The sequence below is a fragment of the Enhydra lutris genome, unplaced genomic scaffold (assembly GCF_002288905.1).
Source record: "Enhydra lutris kenyoni isolate GAN:26980312 unplaced genomic scaffold, ASM228890v2 scaffoldscaffold39, whole genome shotgun sequence".
NCBI classification, from domain to species: Eukaryota; Metazoa; Chordata; class Mammalia; order Carnivora; family Mustelidae; genus Enhydra; species Enhydra lutris.
In genome coordinates, this window is record NW_019154123.1 from 15,664,579 (window position 1) to 15,683,061 (window position 18,483).

The 18,483-nt window shown below is 35.2% G+C and overlaps 1 protein-coding gene across 2 annotated transcripts in view; it reads left to right on the forward strand.

Moving 5' to 3' along the window:
• LOC111155013 (DnaJ heat shock protein family (Hsp40) member C13) overlaps positions 1–18,483 on the forward strand; it is a 119,100-nt gene that overhangs the window by 38,572 nt on the left and 62,045 nt on the right. For both annotated transcript variants that reach the window (XM_022515006.1, XM_022515007.1), the window contains exons 7-20: positions 834–1,040; positions 1,132–1,227; positions 1,589–1,680; positions 5,392–5,558; positions 5,663–5,742; positions 5,825–5,994; positions 6,964–7,063; positions 9,204–9,311; positions 9,926–10,081; positions 11,147–11,203; positions 13,227–13,348; positions 15,471–15,546; positions 15,821–15,916; positions 16,724–16,867. In XM_022515006.1, coding sequence (XP_022370714.1) covers positions 834–1,040; positions 1,132–1,227; positions 1,589–1,680; positions 5,392–5,558; positions 5,663–5,742; positions 5,825–5,994; positions 6,964–7,063; positions 9,204–9,311; positions 9,926–10,081; positions 11,147–11,203; positions 13,227–13,348; positions 15,471–15,546; positions 15,821–15,916; positions 16,724–16,867 — 1,671 coding nt within the window. The remainder of the gene's footprint in view (positions 1–833; positions 1,041–1,131; positions 1,228–1,588; positions 1,681–5,391; positions 5,559–5,662; positions 5,743–5,824; positions 5,995–6,963; positions 7,064–9,203; positions 9,312–9,925; positions 10,082–11,146; positions 11,204–13,226; positions 13,349–15,470; positions 15,547–15,820; positions 15,917–16,723; positions 16,868–18,483) is intronic.

Consider the following 18,483-nt stretch of genomic DNA (forward strand, 5'->3'; position numbering starts at 1 on the left):
GGAGCTGTTGGACTACGGACAGGACAGTTGTTCATTGTTTATTGCACGGCACTCTCCTGCCCTGTCTTTTGCAGCACATTCAGTATTCTGGCCCAGCTATCAAATGCAAGTAGCAGTAGCTTTGTAAATACACTCCTGGAGGTTGATTTGTAATGTCCATTGGCCAATGGCTTGTAAACATTTAAGCATTCTTCAAGGTAATTTTTCAGGAAAACCCACTATATTAAAAATATTAGGTCAGAGCTACTTTTGTTGAAATTGGGAATCCTGCCCATGTAGTACCCACTACCCCCACTGGACTTGGCTGGGGTCCCTGGACCTCTTCCGGAAGCTCCAGCATGCTGTTTTCTACATGGTGATGGGAATCAGACTTGGAGAAGTTATGAGATAATTTCCTTACAGTGAGTTATTTGCAAGGTTTTATATCCCAGACTTTGTGATTTTAACTTAGTGTGATAGTGGTTCAGACAACACACTGCAAGGGCACCTGGGTGGGTCAGTCAGTTAAGGGTCTGCCTCGGGCGCTCAGGTCATGATCCCACGGTCCTGGGGTCAAGCCCTGCATCTTGCTGCTTACTTAGTGGGGAGCCTCCTTCTCCTTCTCCTTCAGCCTGTTGCTCTGCCTGCTTGTTCGTTCTTTCTCTTAAATAAATAAATAAACAAATAAATAAAATCTTAGAAAACCACAACACACTGCTTATTTACCTTTGATAAGATCAAATACCATTGTTTTTCTTTAGACTTGCTATTTCAGTCTCTTTCCTGTGAGTTGATTCAAAATGGTCACATTTTAGTTGTTTCAACCCTAACTTTAAATTTCAAAACTTATGCAGCATTTATTTGCATCAGAGCAAAGAGAAGAAATTATCAAAAGTGCAATAGATCATGCTGGCAACTACATAGGTATTTCACTGCGCATCAGAAAAGAACCTTTAGAATTTGAGCAATATTTGAATCTTCGCTTTGGAAAATACAGCACTGATGAATCCATCACATCTTTAGCAGAGTTTATTGTCCAAAAAATATCACCTAGGCATTCGGTAAGATGCTGTGTTAAAAACAAAAATTTGTTCATCTGCTTTTGACATTTTTCTTCAGTGACTTTCTAATGTATCTCAATTTTGTTTGAAGGAACCTGTAAAACGAGTTCTAGCACTTACAGAGACAAGTCTAGTAGAACGTGATCCAGCAACCTATAACATTGCGACTTTGAAGCCTTTAGGAGAAGTAAGTTTGGCGTTATTAGCCTATGACATTTCTTCCTATTGGTAAATTAGAATTATTTTCTATTTTAGCATTTTTAATGCTTAAAGAATGGAGAATGAGAATCTTTCTTCACATTATTATATTTGTACTTAGAACAATGAATATTATAAAATTTATTTTCGAGATACAGAATGAATGGAACTTTTGATTCAACAATTATATGAAAATTTGCACGAGACTTTTAGGCAGTTCTTAAGTTCTGATACTATAAACAGTTTTTAAATATTCACTTTTGTAAGCTAAAATGATGATGTGTAGTTCTTCTAAGGAAATGCCGTAAAACTAAACATCTTTTGTTGAATTTGGTTTTTGTTTTCATTAGGTATTTGCATTGGTTTGTGACTCAGAAAATCCACAAGTTTTTACCATTGAATTTATAAAAGGGCAAATACGGAAATATTCTTCAACAGAAAGGTATTTTTTTTCTTTAATTCATCAAGCTTTTGAGATCCTAGTATATGCAAGGCAAAGTCCTCCATCAGAGAAGAGGAGCAAAGATTTATAATCTAGAACTTTGAAATCATATAACTTAGGAAAAAACAATATTATTATGTTGCATGTTGACAGTGAACTTTAGGGCTCCTGGGTGGCTCAGTGGGTTAAGCCTCTGCCTTTGGCTCAGGTCATGATCTCAGGGTCCTGGGATCAAGGCCGGAGTCAGGGAGCCTGCTTCCTCCCGCTCTGCCTGTCTCTCTGCCTACTTGTGATCTCTCTCTGTCAAATAAATAAATAAAATCTTTAAAAAAAATGAACTTCATTCGGTTTTCAAATTTCTAGAGAATAAAAATGGTGATTTGATTTTAAATGGAATGATGAAAATAAAATGTGTTTCTGTAATTTATACTTTTAAGGTATTTTAAAATAGTGTCTCTCACTTTCATTGTTAAATTGTTTGGATAACAGCAGCAAATTAAAAGTTAAAATTTTTTAAGTTGCATCAGTAGGCTAGTTATTAATTTTCCAGTGGAATGTGCCTGATTAATTTTATATTACTGTGATTGGCTGTTGCCATGAAAATCTATGAGATGCCATAGCTCATAAACTCCTACTGGAAGATAAACCACTTATAGCTATTGTACTGTGATGACTTGATCTCCCTTCATATACTGAGCCGTTGTCATGGGTTTGGTAGTTTTTACATTCCAGGAAGTTCTTTTATGCTGTTGTGAATAGATTGAGACTGAATCTGTTTTTAAAAGATAGCTGAAACAGTTGCAGTGCATTTTGCCGCTGTCTGCAATACGGCCTTATTGAAGTATTTTTACTTCCTGGAGTATGACCAGTAACAGTTTCTTACCTTGGAAGGCTTTTGATCTAAGTTCAACAAAAATGGCATTCTAAGCAAAAGGTCGTATTTTTTCCTGTCCTGAATTCAAGGAAGAGAACATCTGGGGAAAAAAAAAAAAGAATAGTGCACATGTTCTAATCAGAGGAGGGTATCTCAACATTTACAGTTTGTCATGTGCTTTATGTATATTACATTGTTTAACTCTGATCCCTAGAAAGAAGATGCTATTTTTCCCAATAAAGTCTATCTGCAGAAAGTAAAGCAATTTCTTTTTGACTTTGCATTAGGAAAAGATTCCTTAGATATAATACCAGAAACACCATAAACACAATTATAAAAGTCTGATTAATCAGACTTTGTCAAAATTGAAAACTTTGACCTAATTGAGAAGAGGAAAAGACAAGACAGAGGAAGAAAATATTTGGAAAACATATAGCTAGTTAAATTCTTATTTCTAGAATATATAAAGAACTCTTTTAATTCAATACTAAAAAACAAATAAATGGGCAAAAAAATTCAAATAGACACCTACTTCATCAGAGAAGATATTTGAATGGTAAATAAACACATGAAAAGATCGTGATTCATTAGGGAAAATTAAAACCATTACATGTACACTAAAATGGATAACATCAAAAAGACTGGCAGTGTCAATTGTTGGCAAGCACATGGATTCTCATATGTTGCTGGTGAGGATGTAAAATTTTAAACTGTTTAAAAAACAGTTTGGCAATTTCTTAAACATATAATTATCATATGACCCTATGTCAGTTCTACTCCAAGGGAAATAAAATCTACCCCAAGAGAAATAAAAACATATGCCCACATAAAAACTTACATGTGAATGTTTATAATAACATCACTCATAATAGCCAAAACTAGAGACAATTGTTATATACATCACCTGGTGAACAAATAGGCTAAAATGTTGATTATCCATACAGTGAAATATTCCTTAGCCGTAAAAAGGATGAACTTTAAAAATGCATGATATATAAAATAAGCAAGACACATAAGGCGATACATTATATGATTCCGTTTATATGGACTTTTTAATAGACTTTTTTTTTTTGGAGTATTTTAGGTTCACAGCAATATCGAGCAGATGGTACAGAGATTTTTTTCCTATACCTCTTATAAGCTACTGCCCTGCCTGCTAACTAGGTATAGCCTCTCCCATTACCAACATCCTGTTCCAGAGTGATATATTTGTTAAAACTGATGGACCGCCAAGTTTGAGCAAATGTTTAATGACATTTGTCCATCATTATAGTATCATACAGACTATATTCACTGCCCTAAAAATCTCCAGGGATCCTCTCCAGCAGTAATAATGCCACTCCACTGATTTCATCTCTCATTCCTCCCTAAATCTTGACAGCCACTCATCTTTTTACTGTCTCCAGAGTTGCTTCTTCCACAGTCTCCTAGTCGGAATCGTATACTATGTGACCTTTTCAGATTGGCTTCTTTCATTTCCTCCTCCTCTTTTCATGGCTGGATAGCTCATTTTTTTTTTTAATACTTAGTAATATTCCATTGTCTAGACATGACCATGGTTTATCTATCCATTTGACCTCTTGGTTGCTTCCAAGTTTGGGTAGTTAGGAATAAAGCTGTGGTAAACAACTGTGTGCAGATTTTGGGTGGACGGAAGTTTTCATCCTTTGTGTAAATACTGTGCTTGCTTCGGCAGCACATATACTTTGTGTAAATACTAAGTAGTGTGATCACTGGCTCATGCTGAGAGGATGTTGAGTTCTGTTAGAAACTGCCAACTGTCTTCCAAAAGTGGCTGTGTCATTTTGTACTCCAAGCAGCAGTGAATGAGGGTTTCTGTTGCTCCAGATCCTCCCCAGTATTTGGTATTATTAGTGTTCAGTTTTGGTCATTCTAATAGGTGTGTGGGGCTTTTTTGTTGTTGTTTCAGTTTGCATTTCCCTGATAACTATGTTATGTTTTCATATGTTTATTTGCCATCTGTGTATCTTCTTTGGTGAGGTGTCTGTTAAGGACTTCTGATCACTTTTTTTTTTTTTAAGATTTTATTTATTTATTTATTTGACAGAGAGAGAGAGAGATCACAAGTAGGCAGAGAGGAGGAAGCAGGCTTCCCACTGAGCAGAGAGCCCAATGCAGGGCTCAGTCCCAGGACCCTGGGATCATGACCTGAGCCGAAGGCAGAGGCTTTAACCCACTGAGTCACCCAGGCACCCCTTCTGATCACTTTTTAATTGAGTTGGTTTTCTTATTGTTGACCTTTAGGAGTTATCTGTGTATTTTAGATAACAGTCCATTATCGGATATGGCTTTTGTAAACATTTTCTTGTAGACTGTGGCTTGCCTTTTCATTCTCTTGATGAACTTACTTGAAAAAGCAAAACTACAGAGATAGAAAATAAGTGGTTGCCTGGGACTGGGTTGTTTTTTGCACATGAGCACGGGAATTTTGGGGGGTGGGGGAAGTGTACCAAAATTGGATGATTGCACAACTGTATAAATTCACTAAGAATTCTTAAACTGTACATTTTAATTGGTTGAATTTTTTATTTGTAAGTTATGCCTCAGTAAAACTGTTTAAAAAAATCTTAAAAAAACCCAAAAGTGTTACATTCATAGTGCTTAAGTAACTTGTACAAGGTATGTGACAGCAAAGAACAGAGCTAGTAGTAGAATTCCAGGCTTTCTCTTAAAGTCCCTGTTCCCTTGTGCTTCTCCTTGTACCCTCCTGAGCTCTTCCTGAGTAGGTTACCTGCTAAAGGGCCTATGCTATATTCTGAATCAAAATTCCCCTTAATTATCAATCCTAAAACCTGTTTATTTTTTACCTTGCTTAGAGATTCTTTATTAGCAAGTTTGCTGGATGGAGTAAGAGCCTCTGGTAACAGAGATGTTTGTGTAAAAATGACACCAACTCATAAAGGTCAGCGATGGGGGTTACTCAGCATGCCTGTTGATGAGGAGGTAGAGAGCCTTCATCTCAGATTTTTAGCCACACCTCCAAGTAAGTATTGATTTAAGTATAATTGCATTTCCATCCATCTCCTTAATAATTTAAAAATTAGGAATGCAAACCTCTAAATCTTTTTGAACCTTTTCATCTTACAGATGGCAACTTTGCAGATGCTGTATTCAGGTTCAACGCTAATATTTCGTATAGTGGAGTTCTGCATGCAGTAACGCAGGATGTAAGATAAATTGTGTTATAATTTGTTCATTGTCATTAACTTCAGGAATGGAAACTTTTTGAAACATTCTTCTCTTACCTAGGGTCTCTTCTCAGAAAACAAAGAAAAACTGATCAATAATGCCATAACAGCTTTACTGTCCCAAGAGGGAGATGTTGTTGCTTCGAATGCAGAACTTGAGAGTCAGTTCCAGGCTGTGAGGAGGCTTGTGGCTTCCAAAGCTGGTTTTCTCGCCTTCACTCAGCTTCCAAAGTAAGTTGTCTTTGAACATCCTTTAGAGAATACAAACAACTCAAAGTAGCAGATAATTAACAGTTTTATCTTGTTATATCTGTCTAAAACTGATATCAAATAATGATACAGTAGTTTTTATTCATAAATAAATGAGGGTGAGTGGAACTGAGGGGTGTGACTGTTGTCTCCTACATACCTGCAATGTACTGACTTGTTTATTTGTTTTTAAGATTTTATTTATTAGAGAGGAACACACTCCCGTGAGCCTGAGGGAGGGGGAAGGGCAGAAGGAGAGAGAGAAGTAGACTCCCTGCTGAGCATGGAGCCTGCCACCCAGGCGCCCCATACTGACTTTTTTTTAAATGACTTTCAATAGGAAATTAAAGCCCGTTAAGTGGTTTGTTTTTGTTTTTAAAGATTCATTTATTTGAGGGGTGCCTGGGTGGCTCAGTGGGTTAAGCGTCTGAGTATGGCTCAGGTAGGGTCCTAGGAGCAAGCCCCACATAGGGCTCCCTGCTCAGTGGAAAGCCTGCTTCTCTCTCCCTGCTTGTGCTTGCTCTCTCTCTCTGTCAAATAAATAAATAAAATCTTAAAAAAAAAAAAAAAGATTTATTTACTTGAGAGGGGCAGAGGGAAAGAGAATCTTAAGTCTCCTTGCTCAGCACGGAACCCAACGTGGGGCTCCATCTCACAACACTGAGATCATGATCCCAGTGGAAAACAAGACTTGGAAACTTAACTGATTACACCACCCAGGTGCCCCAAAATCCCTTTTAGTTTTAATTAACTTTAAAAAAAAAAATCTTCCCCCTCAAAGAAAAAAACTGTTATGGGAACTGATAGGTTCTAGAGGTGTAATTTAAAATCCGTACTTGCTGAATGCAATAGAAACTCAAGAGGACTTACTATGTTACATTTTAATAATAAAATAATGCTCTGATATTGCTATTATATGCTTTTTTTTCTTGTTTTGTTTTTGTTCCACAGGTTTCGAGAGCGTCTAGGAGTGAAGGTAGTAAAAGCACTCAAGAGGAGCAACAATGGAGTAATCCATGCAGCTGTTGATATGCTCTGTGCCCTCATGTGTGTAAGTAGTGTTTTTTAAAGGGAGACTGGTTTTTCTTAAGTTGATTGATGTTTTAAATTTCCGCAAACCCAGATTTTCATTGTAGCAATTCAATTCAGTGTTTCTGTATTTCCTAAATTGCTCTCTTGGCAGTTTATTTATTCAGATAAATGTTTGTTTAGCACATCTTAAAACCAGGCACTGTGCTATCTACTAGAAATACAGAGTTTGTTCCTTCCTTGAAATTGCTGACAGTCCAGTAAGGTGGGCATATGTGTATAATCTAAAGTAGCTGGGCCTACGGGATCCCTAAAAAGGCAGCACTTAGTTTTTTGGGTTTGTGGTGAGGGGAAGACAAAAGATTCGAGGCCAATCTTTCAGATGTTACAAATGATCTGAAGCTTAAAGCACAGGCAGGCATTTTCCCTCTGTGAGAAGGATTTCCTGGGAAAAGGGGATAGCATATGCAAAGGCATGTTGGGTAAGAAGCAAATAATTGAAATGGCTAGATCATAAAGCTTGTATGGAGGTGTGTGGGATTAGGAGTACCACTAGAGATGTATGCAGAGATGTAGTTATCAGAAGCCTTTTGTATCAGACAAAGAAGCTAGATTTGTATCCTTTAGTAAGGAATAGCGGAAAGGTTTTTCATCAGGGAATCAGTAATACTAGGTTTGAACTTCCTAAAGCTCACAGATGTTACATGGAGACTCTATTAGAGGTGAAGTTAGAGACAGGACCAAAGTTAGAGATAGGACCAAATATGTAAGAAACAAGATGCTGAGGTAGGATGGGGTCAAGATTTGAGGGTAAAGAAATTTGAAAGCTGAGGGTAAAGAAACTAAGTTGGTGACAGCTTATATAGGAAAAGCAATGAATTGTTCAGTATAACTTTGAAATTCCTGATTTACTTCAATGTTGTATTTAGCATATGGGACTAAAGTGGTTCAGGCAAGTTTAGTGGTATAGAATAAAACCTAAGTAATCACTTGGATAAAACCTTGCATTTTTACTCAAAAGTCAGTTTTACTATCTTTACTACCCTAATAATTCCATTGAAAGAATTCTGGGATGGGGTGCCTGAGTGGCACAGTTGGTTTGAGCGTCTGACTCTTGGTTTCTGCTCAGGTTGTGGTTTCAGGGTCATAAGATTGAGCCCCATGTCTATCTCGGCTCTGAGCGTGGACTAATAAGAGATTCCCTCTCTCTCTGCCCCTCCTCAGCACATGCTCCCCAGCACTATTTGAGAGAGAGTGAAAGAGAGTGAGCGAGGATAATAGGGGGAAGGGCAAGGGGAGAGGGAGAAGCAGACTCTACACTGAGCAACGACCTGGATGTGGGGCTCAATCCCAGGACCCCTGAGATCATAACCTGAGCCAAAGGGAGCCACTTAACCTACTGAGCCACCCAGGTGCCCCAATAAATAAATGAATCTTTTTAAAAAAGGAACTAGTTGGGTAACTGGATAATAAAATACCATAGTGTGAAACAAACACATTGAGCTCTCATTACATACTAGATTTTGGCTATATATTTTACACGAATTATCTCATTTAAGCTTCATAATAGTCCTATGAGCTAAGTACTATTAATCTCACTTGGGTGGCTGAGGAAAGTAAAACTTAAAGCTGAAGCAGCTTAACCTTGCTAGAGGTCAGCTGTGGTCAGTAGCAAAGTTAGGATTGAATCTTTACTCCTAACCATCATACTGGAATGTTTTTCCCATTCTCATTTATTCCACCATTCAGAAGAGACAAAGAAGTATTTGCTGCTCATTTTATTACCTGCTTTTAAACACTTAAAAAAAAAAATAAGCAAATAAATGCTGAGTTTTATCATTTCAAATTTAAATTATAAAATTGGGGGAGAGGAAATGGGTGTTACTTGCTTTTTACGGAGGAGACTTGTGACTTTCAAGAGAGTACCTTGTGCAGTACTCTCTATGGGTACTTGCTGGGCACAGTGTCTATGAAGCCTCATCAGACCCTGGGGGAATCTCACTTTGCCTGCTTGTCTTATCACGAGTTTCCTTTCTGCCTTCAAGTTTAAAGGCTGTGGTTTTTAATTCTTTTATTATTTAATGAATACTCTTTATAAATGACTTTCACGTGATGCCAATATGTGGGCCTGCTCATGAATTACCACTATTTTTAATCAATAGCCCATGCATGATGACTATGACTTAAGACAAGAACAGCTGAACAAAGCTTCGCTTCTCTCTTCAAAGAAGTTTCTGGAAAACTTACTGGAAAAATTTAATTCCCATGTGGTAAGTTGTAATTAAATTTGTCTTAATGAGAGATACCATACATTATTGAAAGGTATTCTAGACGTGCGGTTTGGCAGGTTTTTTTTTTTTTTTTTAATTGCAGCTTCCAACTTTGGTCAGTATTGATTGTACAACAGTTTGGTCAGCTTGGTCATTTGCTAATAGTAAAATACTCTGTTTTAGGACTATATCCATTTATCCGGGAAAAATAAGTTGCAAAGACTTTAGATTTTTTTTCTTTTTCTTTAATGTAAAAAATAAAATAAGCTGCTCTAAAAAAAAAAAAAAAAAATTTAAGCCAAATCGGCTCCTCAGTCATGGCTAACAGTTTTGGAGATGGGCATCCTATAGATTTAGAAGGAGCAAATTGTTGGAGTTGTTTAAATGTTGTCAGAGATTGCTTTTTATATAAACACTAAACATATTAACCTTAGTTATGTGTATTTGAGGAGTCTTGGTTATTTTCTTGAAATTTGACCAAATTTTAATTATTTTCCTTTTGAGATATGGTAAGCAGTGGATTTACTGTTTAACTTATAGGGTAACAGAAGCACTTTATTGCTGTGTTTTACTTGAATTTTTCTGTCCTAAGGCAGTATGTTACTTTGTTTCAGGATCATGGGACTGGTGCCCTAGTTATTAGTTCACTCTTGGACTTCCTTACTTTTGCCCTCTGTGCTCCATATAGTGAGACAACTGAAGGACAGCAGTTTGATATGCTCTTAGAGATGGTAGCATCCAATGGAAGAACCCTCTTTAAGCTCTTTCAGGTGAGAGCTTGTATCTTTCTTATCAGAAAACCACTTTTTGGGTCAGTTTGGTTTTAAAATAAGGGATGTGTGGGCATCTGGGTGGTTCGGTTGTTAGGCCTTCAGCTCGGGTCATGATCCCAGAGTCCTGGGATCCAGCCCCCGTCTGGCTCCCTGCCCAGCGGGAAGTCTGCTTCTCCCTGCCTGTGTCTGTCAAATAAGTAATAAATAAAATCTTAAAAAAAAAAAAAAAAAAAGGATGTGTGCTTCCATAGTAATGCTGATAAATACAGCCTAAAGCATTGTCATCTTAAGGTTATTTAATTCCACAGATTTCTTGGTGTTTCATGTAGAACTCTGTTGATGGTTTTTGACCACTGTTTTGACCCTATTGCCTATCTTTTCTCAGAAGTAGTGAAAACTTATTTTCCGATAGGCTCAGAGTACCCTTTTCTTTATAAATTCCCCCAAAATAGGGCTATTTATAAATAGTTGAAAACAGTGTTATTTTATACAATACTATAGTATTTATTATGTACATGTGATGTTTCTGTATGTTACTTATATTTTTATTTTATCTTAATTTGTTTTGTAAACATTATTTTGTATTATTTTACATCATTACTGTTTGATATTTATCATTCAGATTACTAATTATTCAAATAAGTGCCAGCAGTTTCCTGCTAATGTTTTAATTATTCTTAAAGCTATATTGTAAGAATACCTAAATTTTTTTTTTAAAGATTTTTATTTATTTATGTATTTGACAGAGAGAGATCACAAGTAGGCAGAGAGACTGGCAGAGAGAGGGGGAAGCAGGCTCCCTGCTGAGCAGAGAACCCGATGCAGGGCTCAATCCCAGGACCCTGAGATCATGACCTGAGCCGAAGGCAGAGGCTTAACCCACTGAGCCACCCAGTGCCCCAGAATACCTAAAATTTTTAACCAGACTGTGATCTGACTTTGAGATGTAGCCTTTACTAATTTTAATGGCTGATAAAATTGTATATCCTCCTTAAAAGCAATAGCTAGTATGTTGCAATAAAATTCTTTTATTCTTTAATTCTTTTTTCCCCTATCTTAAAGCATCCTTCCATGGCAATCATAAAGGGAGCTGGATTGGTTATGAAAGCAATAATAGAGGTGAGAGCATTTTTGAAATTTTAAACCTACTTGAATGTTGATTGGCTATTTTAATTGAAGCTGACAAAATTACCTTCTAGCCTTTATGGGAAACATGCAATTTTTCTGGGTCAGAAAAGTAATTTTGAGTCTTTATTCAGAAATTAGTTTTAAACTACAGAAACAATCCTCAATATTGAACTAAGAGTTTAAAGTTGTGAGGTAAGTGGGATTCGGGCAAATAAATCTTTCGGTTCCTACATTATTTGTATTTTGTTTGTTATTTAAAAGAATTAAAAGTTAGCATTTTTCCTCTCTTGCTCTTTTTGGGGGTGGAGGATGGTGGTATTGGTGGTATTGAAATCTTTAGGTACTGAGGTTACATAGAAGTCTATTAATGGAGTTAGTTCATACCAAAGTGGTATTAAATAAGAATGGTAACAAAAATTAGTTCCTCATGCTAAGATGCATTTATCATTAAGCTCTAGAGATCAGGGCATGGTATCATTGGTCAGACATGGAATATTGTTTATCTAAGATAGTTGCTCTAGCCTTCTGATTTTTAGAAAATAAAATCATGGTTATAAATATCAACTTGCATACTGGATGTCTACAATGACATCAGATGGCTTTGAATTCTTTTTGTTGTTTGTAGTGATTTGGATAAAATGTGAGAGTGCTTCTTTTACCAAAAAACTCAGTGATAGAAATATATCATAATACATAAATATATATTGTAAATATAACATGTAGCTAAATGAATGCACAGTAGTAGTATACTCTTAAGTAGGTGTTAAAAAAATTATATGTAGGCATTACACCTCAAAGGTGTTTTTGTTTTTTTTTTTCTTTTTTAGTGTGTATTTACAGCTTAAGCTAATTTTCTTTCTGTAGCTAATGGTTTTTAGCTTCCAAAGTAATGTATCTCTCACAGACCTGGCAGCCAAGGACAGCTAGGACTGTGAGACCAAACAAAAGTGTGTTCCTGACCCTCATTGCCATTCATGGAAGGCCAGATATAACCAAAATGTAAACTTGGGCATCATATAAGCCACAATGTCACACTCATAGCTAGTGACTAGAGCTGATATCTGTGTAAGGAACACTTTATTTACACTGAAATACTGGCAAGTATCTTAAATTATTTTTTTTTAATTGTAAAAGCAGTATGTGGTGTTTGAAGAAACATTGGTGTTTACAGAAAAAATTCAAGGAACAAATAAAATGAATCATTTATATTTTTATCATCCAGAGATAACTACTATTGGCATTTTGGTAAATTTTGTCTCAGACCGTGTAGTGTTCAAAATTATATGTGTACACATGCAAATTATGTATATATATGTATACCTACTGTGTATATATTTGTATTGATACTGTCAGAATGATATATACATAATACATATTCACTTGTACTGTATACTTGTGCTTTTTTTTTTTAATAATATTGTGAGCATTTTTGCTTTCCAGCAGGCTGTCTTAAATATCACATTGCTTACTTAATTCATAGTTCTGTGATTACCTTTGATTAGTAGCCCTGTCTTAACTCTGTTGCCAGAGTGAGTCCATCTAAAAGCAAAGTAAAATGAGGATGAAAAGAACTACTCCAGTTTATCACGTCATTCTTTTAAAAAAATAAAGAACTGTGTTCACCATGAAAATGAATATATTGTTAATATTAAAAGCAAGGCAGGTTTGCAGAAGCCTTGGGTAGGAATTACTGATTTCCCTGAGTCACCTTTCCTTTTCATTGGCTTATATAAACTCAGAGAATGAACATAATTTTAATATTAAATTAAGCAAAGCATAATTCATAAGATAAATGTATCTGTAAACATTTAAAACCTTGTTCCATGGGCAAATATTATTTTCAAAATTACTTGTATCATCTGTGTTATTTTTGGGTAATTAAGTTACATTTCAAATTTTTATTACATTGTATACTATATAATTATTTAACTAGAGATGTAAAATTAGTTCTATAAAATTAGGATAGTTTGTTCTGGAATGCTGCCTTAGGGATCATCTTACCCTTTTTCCAAAGGAAGGTGACAAAGAAATTGCTACAAAAATGCAGGAGCTTGCCCTAAGTGAAGGTGCCTTACCTCGACACTTGCATACTGCGATGTTTACAATAAGCTCAGATCAAAGGATGCTTACAAATAGGTAGGTTAAATTTAATTTGCTATAAATTAACTTGCTGCTTATAAAATGGATTTGGATATTACATAAAACAGACTGTTTGGATTATGGAAATGTTTCTTTTTCTTTTGATTTACCTAGTTCTCCTTTTCCTTTCCTTATAGAAAGATTGTGCCTAGATGATCATTACCCCTGCCCCTGGAGAGCTTGGGGGAGGAAGCAGATCTGTGTGAATTTTTTCCCCCTCACTTTCCTATTATGGCTGTACACACATAGTCATGGGACTGGAACATGGAAAAGAGTGCCTAGAAGCTTATGGAACTAGAACCATATGCCCAGGCTTTTTTCTCTTTGTATTTCCTCTGGTCATCATGTCAGTTTTTAAATATCTTTGGTCAATTAGGTACTCCAAGAATAAAGAAAACCTTGTCTAACTGGCTTAGGTATTCTAAATCTCTTATAGTTAAACATTTTCCACTTTGGTAAATTGTCTATTTTTTAATAATTAAATGTACAGAAGTACATAAATCTATTCACTTATTCCAGCCCATATAAATTCCATCCCTTTTAATTTTTCTTTATGATTCCTGATGTGTGACCCTTCAGATATCCATAGCATACTATGACACATTAGTTTAAAAAAAAAAAAAGAATATCATAAAATATTTTCATCATATTCTTTTGACTTTTTAAATGATAACAGTAATTGCTGACTTAGGTTTACTTTGTTATCATATCACAAATTTCCTTTTTTTGTCACTTATATCCAGTTATTGGATGTCATGGTGGTATGCTGCCTTGCCAGTGGTTTTCTGTTGTTTATACTATTTTAGAGGCTGTCTGCATCCTTCAATTTATAAATGTTAGCCATGAAAGTAGTCTTTTACATTGCCTGAGAGGACAAAAAGACCTAAAAGAATGATTATTTCTTTGATGTATTGTCTTATAAGTAATACTAGATACCATCTTCCATTAAAATAGAGACAATTTAATGTCTTACTCCGTTAAACCCACATGTTCGATGTTTGCTTGTTGTGTTCCTCTTTATATTAAACAATCAGTTACATTCTTTATTGTGGTCAGTCACAGTATTGAAAAGCTGTCAATTTATAATACAAGTTTCCACTTTTCATTTGCATTATCTTTTACAAATTACCATGATGAAAAGTTATCCCATTTATCCCTATTTAAAGGCTTTTTAGGAATCCCTGATAAATGATACCTACCTGATACGTGTGAAGGAAATTATAAGTGTAATTAAGTAGTTAATTTTTAACTAGACATAGAAATGAATAGTTTTAGTAGTGTTCATTTTTTTGGTGATAGCGCAGAGTACAGTTTGGGTTTTTAAACTTTTTTCTTTTGGGAGTGTAACCTTGTAAGGACATATGTCTATAGTTTGGGTTATTTCTCTTATAGGTTTCACACCCATTCTTGTAGCAAATGACAGTTTGAATCCCTACTGAAGCACAGAAGGGTCAACAGTGAATTAAATATATTCTCAGAAAAAAAAAATATTCTGTGCTTATGAGGAGCATAATAGTGAGGGTCCGATTAATAAATCACTAAGTTATAAATTCAACACGGATCTTAGTTGTTCACTTTGAACTAAAATACGCTTTTACCTCTAAAGTGGCATGAGTAAAATAATTTGCTTTAAGTGCTTTAAGTCTCCAGACTGCAAAACTGAAAATATTTTCTATCTCTGACCTTGCCAAGTAGGTTATATTAGAACATAGTTATTGACTTTTACTCATGTGCAGAATTCCAAAGAATGCCAGAATGCTGTATGATCGCTGTATTAGGACTTGTTACACAAACTAATAACATCATCAAATCCAATTGTCTTGTTTTCCCTCTTTAAATGAGGTAAAAACCTACTTACTTTTTCATGTTCCAGTCCACTGAAAATTAGTGAGTTTATCAGGAACGCACTTTGATTTGGAGAAAATTCTAAAATGTTAACAGTATTTTGAATTAGTTTTCATACACCTCTGCACATTAAAATACTAACTTTAAGTATTTAACATCAGAACGGTTTCTCTGCTGTAGCTATATTTCTTATATGATATTTTGTTCTTAAAAATTCCTTTCTGTTCTAGCTGAGATAAAGCAGCAAACCTTTCTCAACGTCTGCTTTTTTCAGACAGCTAAGTAGACATTTAGTGGGACTCTGGACAGCTGATAATGCAACTGCGACGAACTTGTTGAAACGCATTTTGGTAAGTCGGTTGAACGCCCGGGAAGATTTATGTATTCTTGCCCAGTAAAATTTCATTGAGTAAGTTTATACTGTTAAAGGATTTTTTTAGTTTGTTTTTTATTTAAAAGATGCATATCATAGGAGTTGTCACATAATTGCTAACATAAATTGTCACATAAAAGCTAACCTCAGTAGCTTAAATCATAGTATTTATTTGGGTTTTGAAAGCTAAATTTTCTTTGGTGCCGTTGTCTTGAAAATGGATTTTATGTTTTGTGTTTGTTTGCTTTTAGCCGCCAGGCTTGCTGGCTTACTTGGACAGCTCAGATCCAGTTCCTGAGAAGGATGCTGATCGGATGCATGTTAGAGATAATGTGAAAATAGCAATGGTAAATAAAGATTGTCCTAAGTGTCTTTTCAGGTTGAAAAGACCACTCTTTGTAAAACACACTAAAAATTTTAGACATAAACCAAGAATTCACTGTATTGAATAGCAGTACTAAAAGTAGTATTATTAGTAACAGCTTTATTAAGGTAAAATTTACATCCCATATAATTCACCTATTCTGAGTGTACAGTTCAGTAATTTTTCATATATTTATAGAGTTTTAAAACCATCACCTCAACCTAGTATTATGAATAGTAGTAACCTTGTATGTTTTGTTTCCTTAACTCAGCTTATTGGCACATTCAGGAATGGATTTTTTTTTTTTTAAGTTTCAAATGTATAATGTGATATTTCGCATATAATGTGTGATTGATAAATGTTGGTGAAAGGGGCCAATAGTGAAAAAGTAACTTAGGTAGGAATTTTTTTTTCTAACAAAAGCTGTTTTTTTTATTAAGGTTAGGCTATCTCTGAGAAAATTACTTAAACATCTTTCAAGATACACCATTGTAATAATGTCTTGTATGTGTTCTTTTCCTTTCCTCACTCCATTTTTCTATTTATGCCCATCTCCCATTCACATCTTGCCACCCTTCACATAGGAGTCATCTTGAAACTTAAGCAGAAAAGTTAAGATTTCTTGGACAAAAGTATAATTTATTGTAGGAATTTTCACTTTGTTTCTTCACTGAGTCCCCAACATCCAGTATGTATTTTATGTAAAATAAATAGTGTGACTCAGCTTTACTTAGATTTTAAAAATAAATTTGCAAACAGGACTATAATGGATTTTAATGTTATTTTACAGGATCAGTATGGAAAATTTAATAAAGTTCCAGAGTGGCAAAGACTAGCTGGAAAAGCTGCTAAGGAAGTTGAAAAATTTGCCAAAGAAAAAGTAGATCTTGTGTTGATGCACTGGAGGGATAGAATGGGCATTGCGCAAAAAGAGGTAAAAATCTGCTTCCAGACTTCTAGCACTTCTGTGTATTGTAGGTTTGCTTTCATTGTTGTTCACAGAGAGGGTAGTCAGATATTTCTGACTGAACATAGGAAGAAATGTCACCTAATTGTGATTCGTATTTTTATATAAATTTTTCTTAATTCATAGTTTTATGAATCAGTGATTAGGATTTTAGTTAGGTATTTTATATGAAATTTAATATAAAATTCCACTCTTAGGTTTTCTTCCATGACTTCTAGTTTCCATGCTAATTTATTTGTATGAATCTGCTTCTTTCCTTCCTTCTCTGAATTTTATTTTATAGCTATAAAAATAAAGGTGCTCATCTTCAGCATTTTTATTCAGAGCTAGACAGGTGCTTTGGTTATAAGATTCACATTTTTAAATTTACTGTGTGTACTTAAATTATTCAATATTAGCTCCTCAAATCAAGGCCAGGTCAAAAACAGTTTTAGTCTCACTCTTTAGCATGTAGTATGATCAGTAGAACCTAATTCAGTAATGCATATTCTTCTCTCTAGGATGGAATGTACAATGGTTAAATCAACTAAAGTTGACTTGATCTCACCATTTTTATTGACCACACTTACATTCTTTCCTTTAAACCATCTCTACTTATGGTAGCTATTTCTTTATACAGAGAAAATAATATAAATATCTCACTGAACAGGTTTCTTACGAATTTCCTGAACATCTAGACATAGGAATCAGTGCTACAGAACAATTGTAGTCTTTTGTGTCTATCTGAAATTGAGCCCAAAATTCAGTTCTATAGAACTTGAGCCTAAAGAGTTCATGCTGATCTGTGTAAGTGACATATGCAATATAAGGAATCACTAGACATACTTTAAATTTTTTTAATTATTTTTATTAACATAATGTATTATTTGCCCCAGAGGTACGGGTCTGTGAATCATCAGGCTTACACATTTCACAGCACTCACCATAGCACATACCCTCCCCTATGGCCACAACCCAGCCATCCTATTGCTACCACCCTCTCACCACCCCAGCAACCCTCAGTTTGTTTCTTGAGATTAAGAACTAGACATGCTTTCTAAATGGCTAGGATAGTGAGGAGAATCTTCCATGTTGAACTGTTTAACCTACATCTGAGCCTAATTTTGTGGTTTATTAACCCATAAAACAACTTACAGGTTTTCAGAGCGTTACTTTCCTCTTCCATAAAATCAGAATAACAATGCCTCCCTTTTCTACTTTGTAGGGCTGCTTTGATGTAAAAGTAGGGTAATTATAGGGGCACCTGGGTGGCATAGTCATTTAAGCATCTGACTCTTGATTTCAGCTCAGGTCACAATCTCAGGGTTGTGCGATCAAGCACTTTGTCAAGGTCTGTGCGGAGTGTGCTGCTTAAGATTCTTTCCACCCCACCCCCACTCACTTGCTTCTCCTATCTCTCTCTCTCTCTCTCTAAAAAAAAAAACCAAGGTAATAATAGACGCGCTATATATGTCTGGTCATGATAATATTTCTATACCATTTGAGTAATTGAAAATCTACAGATAGGATATGAATGATTTTCAGATATTAAAAATTATGACCTCTTGAGTTCAGGTAGTTAAGCCTATTTCTAAAATAGTTGT